The 6000-nt window shown below is 32.8% G+C and overlaps 2 protein-coding genes across 5 annotated transcripts in view; one reads left to right on the forward strand and one right to left on the reverse strand.

The window, feature by feature from the left end:
- The window catches only part of PARPBP (PARP1 binding protein), a 39455-nt gene extending 36291 nt beyond the window's left edge, over positions 1–3164 (forward strand). For all 4 annotated transcript variants that reach the window (XM_081129810.1, XM_081129809.1, XM_081129811.1 and 1 more), the window contains 2 exons: positions 755–890; positions 1598–3164. In XM_081129810.1, coding sequence (XP_080985936.1) covers positions 755–890; positions 1598–1938 — 477 coding nt within the window. In that variant the 3' untranslated portion in view covers positions 1939–3164. The remainder of the gene's footprint in view (positions 1–754; positions 891–1597) is intronic.
- Positions 1597–5487, reverse strand: PMCH (pro-melanin concentrating hormone). Its single transcript, XM_081129813.1, has 3 exons — positions 3166–5487; positions 2637–2835; positions 1597–2345 (listed from the first exon to the last, which is right to left on the reverse strand). The coding sequence occupies exons 1-3, from the start codon at positions 3412–3414 to the stop codon at positions 2296–2298; spliced, it is 498 nt and encodes a 165-aa protein (XP_080985939.1). The 5' UTR covers positions 3415–5487; the 3' UTR covers positions 1597–2295.
- Between the last annotated feature and the right edge of the window lie 513 nt (positions 5488–6000).

Raw genomic sequence — 6000 nt, forward strand, 5'->3', positions numbered from 1 at the left:
TTTCAGTGGCTAAGACTTAAATTTAGCTTTCTAATTTTCTCCAACTTATAATGTTTGAAGATAAATGCAAGAGTGTCTTTTGAGTATTCAACCATTAAATCACTTGGTCAGATTTTCCTAGAATGATGTATTTCAATCATCTTTCTTATTTTCTTAAATATTCAAGTTTTTAATCAAGAAATAATGCCTCTGAGTCACTGTTTTGTTTTCTTTCAGTTTATTTCTTTGTTAGTTTTTTTGTTTTGTTTCTTTCATCCTTTCTTAATTCTCTTTTTCATCTGAGCATTTCTTCCTTTCTCAATTTCTTAATTTCTTGAGTTTACATATACTGTTTCTTTCTCTAAAAGAGTTGTACTCTGTAATTCTTAGGATAGAGAACTTGTATTTTTCTAGGATTATGTATATCATGTATATTATTATTAAACTTATTATAAAACTTTCTTTCCAAAGCAGCTCAGACACAGGAATGTGTAAGACAAGCCTCTGAAGAGCCTAAAATTGATCTTTCTAAACTTAAAAAAATATGAAAAATATACATAAAACTGGTATTACTATAATGCATAAAAGTGCTAGTTGTAACAATGAATGAATTAGCAAACTATGAAACATCAGGGTTATAAGTTCTCAATGAACAATGGAATTTTAAGAGAAATTTGTATGATACCTTTATTACTGTCAAGTGTATTTCTATCTGGATGAAAAAAATAAAAATAAAGCATAAATTGTATGTTTTCTTCTTTCTTCCCATTACCAGATGAAGCAAACCTTAATTAGATCCCAGTTTTCTTGTACTTATAAAGATGACTGCCTGATCAGCAGGAATACATGGAATAATGTTAATTCAGCATCAAAGCCATTGTATGTTCTTCACATGGAAAATGACCTTTCTGGTAATTCACCTTTGAGTAGTTAAACAGCAGTTTAATTCTAGTGTACGGTTTTAACTTAAATAAAACTAGATTTTTTTTTATTTTTTGCAAAGTATAAAATGTGAAATGTAAAGGTGTCTATTTTTAAAGACTTGAGCTTATTTAAGAAGTTAAATATAAGTACAAATTTATAAACAGGACATAAGTTTTTTTGTGTTTTTTTTAAAAAAAACATGTCGTTATTGATTTCAGAGAGAGGAAAGGAGAGGGAAATAGATAGAAACATCAATGGTGAGAGAGTCATTGGTCGGCTGCCTCCTGCACGCCCCCAGCTGGGGACCGAGCCTGCAACCCGGGCATGTGCCCTGAGTGGGAATCGAACCACGATCTCCTGGATCCTAGGTCGATGTTCAACTGCCGAGCCACGCCAGCCAGGCAGGACACAGTTTGATTTAACTAAATAATATTTAAGAAATAACTCGTAGCATTTAAGGATAAAGTTTCATGCATTCAGACAAAGCAAATGTTGGTTATTTGTAGGGATAAAAAGTGATGTGGTAAAATGAAAAGTAATGTGATAACATAGTCGTAATTTATAGCATTATCTGAGTGCAAATCATAATTTTTTTAACATTCTTTAGCCATTTTTAAAGTTTATTGTAAAATTCTCATATGTAATAATACTAAGTATTATATAATCCCTTTCCCCTTTTCATCTTGCGTAACAGAAGGTGTAAATTCATCTGTTGGAAGACCAACAATTGGAACAAGTTCTGGAAATGTTCATCTGGACAGAAGTAAAAATGAAAAAGTAGAAAGAAAATCAAGTAGTCAGACAGGAAATAAAAGCTCAAAAAGGAAACAGGTGGATCTGGATGATGAAAACACTCTCTGTGATAATGGAAATGAGCCACTCCGACATAAAAATGTTAAGATGCCTAAGACATCAAATGATTTGCAGAATAAATTGGATGGTAAACTAGCCGGAGTAACAAAAAGCAACAAGTGTACTGCCAAGGACAAATTGATTACTGGCCAGACAAAGTTAACTCAGTTTTTTAGACTATGAATTCATCTTTTATGTGCTTTAGGTTTATGTACGTACAAAACCATTCACCAGAGGCGTTTACTTAGTTTTTAATAGATCAAGGTGTAAATTATGATGCTTTATTATTTTGGTCTGGAGTGTATGTAAGGTTAGTATGTTAAGCATTGTTTAAGAAATACTACTAAGTCATAATTTTGCAGAATATTCACAAGAGTTTAATGCACAAATAAAGCATATCATTTAGGTTGCTGATAGCTACTTTCTTTTAAAACAGACATTTAAAATAATATAAGTCACAGTAACATTAAGGGCTTTTCCCCCCACAGGCAATTAAATGATTTTGTTGTCTTCTGAAACGATGCTGTGGACCAACAGGTATCAGACTTGCCAACACGGCCGATAGACTCTTCCCAGCATACACCTGAGCACTGAAGGAAACAGAAAAAAGTTAAATCATTTAAAGGACTATTACTATCACACAGAATTTATTAGACATGAAAACAATGGATCTAGTATAACTGATTCCGAGTAAATCAAAATTATAATAGCTAATTAAATGCTTTTAAATTCCACATATTTGGCAGGGGTCACTTAATAGCAAGTACTATTGAACCATGGTCTTATTTAATCTTATTGTGATTGGATCCAAATTCAGTTAAACTCAGAGTTTCATTTCATGGTACTAAAATATAAGAATTGAACCTTAGAGGACTACTCACTGTCAAAATCTCTCCTTCCTATAGGAAATTTAGCTGAGTTTTCTTCATCCCCAATTTCTCTCTTTTCTTGTGTTGATTCAATATTCTGAACTCCATTCTCAGCTGGAAAAGCTACAGATCCTTTTAGCGCAAGAAAAGGTTTTATAGCCAGATTCAGTGGCAGACCATGATTCAAGAAAGTGTGTTTGGAGCCTGCATTCTGTAAAGAAAAGGTTGGTAGGTGTTTTAGCTGTCTTATTGGGAATGGTAATATAATACAACTGCATAATACTCTTACTGATTAATTCAAAGATGTACTATTTTGACTTTTTAAAAATATCTTAGATACAAGGTTTCTTGGAAAAAAACTTTTGGATAAGGGTTGTCCAGGATGAAAGGACTACCTGGTATATATGAAATTCCATCAGTTGTCCTACTGCATATTGTGACTATTTGCATATACTTCTGTTTATAAAACAAAAGTATCGACTTCACTTTCAAAGCACTCAAATAGCCATCAAAATAAAGGACAAGTCATATTGCCACTTACCTTTGAATTCTTGTTTTCCTCGTCACTCATGAAACCGCTTTCATCATTTTTATATTGTTCCAGGGAAGGAGCAACGGCTGATTTTTCTGCAGTATCTTCCTTTTGAAAGGCTTTCCCCAGCCTGAATGTGTTAAATACCATGTCATCTTCTAAATTTCTTATGGGCTTGGATGCTGAAAGTAAAATGCCTTGAGAAAGCAAAGAAAAAGTTAGTATTAATATGTAGGAGGAGAGACTCATTTTTGCCATTCTTAGTGAGCCGTTTGCATGGAGTCAAACAAGGATTTGTAAAATGGAGAAACTCTCCACCTGCTTCGTAAATGGTTCCTACCTTTATATATCTTCCAGCTTGAATAGAAAGCACTTCAAAGACCCACTTTCATCACTTTGAAATGATTCATTGGGTAGAGCTAACCTTTTGTATAGCTGCTAATACCTACATTGTTTGGGTTTTAGTGGCATGTTGTTTATTTTGAGTGTTAATTTTCTTGGAATCTGATTAAGATCCTTGGTAGAATGCTTTCTGTTAAACAGATTATAGTCTCTTAAAAATCGGTGGTTATTAAGGAAGACCACAGGACATCAAGCTCTCCATATTCTTGTTGTTGCCTCTGTATATTTTCTGATTAAGATATTAAAACCAAAGTTATTTCACTCACTGATGATAAGGATAAAAGTTTCATTTATTTTTAATCCTGATTAAATTGAAATAATCTTCAAAAAGGATTTTCTTTCATAAATCGTTGCTATAGTCTTTGGTGATTAAAGTGCATAAAGATGCCTGTCAGTGTGAACAGTTATTCATGTTATACTTTAAAACTGACCTGTCAGGTGTGTTTTATCTCTGCATTTACAAAAGGATATTACTGATATTTATTGATGAATTTAGCAATTAATGAACAAGCAGTTCATGAAGAGGATATTTATGTGCTGCATAAATATTAATTTTGGATGATGAGTATATTGTATGATTTTTTAAAAATTTATGTTTATTGTTTAAAATATTACAGATGTCCCCTTTTCCCTCCTATTAATCCCCTCCACCCTGCATCCACCCCACCCAGGCCTTTCCCATACCAATGTCTGCATCGGTAGGTTATGCATATAAGCATATAAGTTCTTTGATTAATCTCTCCCCACCCACTCCCCCACCCCCACCTTCCCTCGAGATCCCTCAGTCTGTTCCATGCTTCTATGTCTCTGGATCTATTTTGTTCATCAGTTTATTTTGTTCATTACATTCCACATATGAGTGAGATCATGTGGTACTTGTCTTTCTCTGGCTATTGTATGATTTTTATTAAACATTTCAGAGTTAATTTATAATTTTGACGACAACAAGTAAAAGAATACATTCCTGTATATGTGCAAGAGTTTTTCTAGGATATAGTTCTAGATATTAAATTGCCAGGTCATGGAGCATGTCCACGTTCAGCTTTACTGGTGCCAAAATGATCATAGAAGAGCAGCAACCAATTTAAGCTTCCACCAGCAGGCGATGAGAGTTCCAATTGTTCCACGTCCCAGCCCGCACTCGGTTACGTTACTCTCCTCTTAATTTGTATTTCCCTAATTACCAAAAACTTTGAGTGTCTTCTTATATGTTTATGACCCATTTCTCTTTTCTCTTATGTAAAATGCATTTTGAAAAAATACTTGTCCATTTTCTGTTGGGTAGTTTGTCTTTTTCTTATTGGTACATGGGAGTTCTTTATACATATATCCTGGATATTAATTCCTTGTTAGTTATATGTACCCTGAGATGGTTAACATATTTCTATATATTCTAAAAGTTAAAATGTTTTTACTTTCATATTTAAATTCTTAGTTTATCTGAAACTTTGTGTAGGACACAGGATATAAATTTTACTTTTTCTGAAAGTCCTTATACATTTCTTGAATAATTCATCACATTCCTGCTAATCTGCAGTGCCATCTCTGCAGTGTATCAGGTTTCTATACATGTATGGGTCTCTTTCTGAACTCTTAATTCCACTGCCAAATCTACAGTCTTAATAATTATAATTTTAAAATAATTTTTGACATCTAGTAGGACAAGTTTCTCAGCCCTCTACTCACTGCATCAGTTTTTCTTCTACAGCAGTTCCTTGGCTCTTGTCCATTTCTTTTCCTTATAAATCTTATTATCAGCTTTTTAAGTTCTGAGAAAAACCTTGATGGGATTATGGGGAGAATTCCATTGGTCCTATAGATTGATTTCAGAGGGGAATTGACACCCTTAAGATAATTTTCTTATCCATTGACATGGTACTTTTCCATATTTATTTAGATCTTCATTAATCTTTCAGTAAAATTTTCTTGTTTTCTCCATAAAGGTTGTATTATATATCTTTTGTTGAAAGAATTATAATTCTTTGTAATTTAATTATAATTAGACTTTATTTTTAGTTATTATAAGTGGTATCTTTAAAAAGTTTACCTTTTCTAACATTATTGCTGGTCTGTACTTGTGAAATTGGCTTTTGTGTAGTGCTGTTACATAAAAACTTTCTAAGCTCAATTTCAAATAGTTTATAAATGTATTCTTTGGAGTTTTCCATGAAGACAATTGATATAATTAATAAAGTAATGGGATTTTATTTCCTCCTTGCTAGTCTTTCTGTATATTTGTGTATGTGTTTATCTGTGTGTCTGCCCCCGTGTACACATACAGACTGACCAAAACCTCCAGTAAGTGTTGGAAATGGAGATAACAGCTCTTCAGATTTACTGATTTTACAGAGAATGCTTTTAATGTTTCACCATTGCTCATGATGTTGGCTCTAAGGTTTTTTACAGACACTCTTTATAACTTATAGGATGTTCTCTTCTATT

Source organism: Miniopterus schreibersii (assembly GCF_964146895.1).
Source record: "Miniopterus schreibersii genome assembly, chromosome: 2".
NCBI lineage: Eukaryota > Metazoa > Chordata > Mammalia > Chiroptera > Miniopteridae > Miniopterus > Miniopterus schreibersii.

Excerpts from the sequence above, each read along its gene's own strand:
- PMCH (XM_081129813.1), bottom strand. The coding sequence starts at position 3,414 with ATGGCAAAAATGAGTCTCTCCTCCTACATATTAATACTAACTTTTTCT. Across the intron at positions 2,836-3,165 it reads AGGAAAACAAGAATTCAAAG|AATGCAGGCTCCAAACACAC; the intron begins GTAAGTGGCAAT and ends TTTTCTTTACAG. Across the intron at positions 2,346-2,636 it reads AGGAAGGAGAGATTTTGACA|TGCTCAGGTGTATGCTGGGA; the intron begins GTGAGTAGTCCT and ends TGTTTCCTTCAG.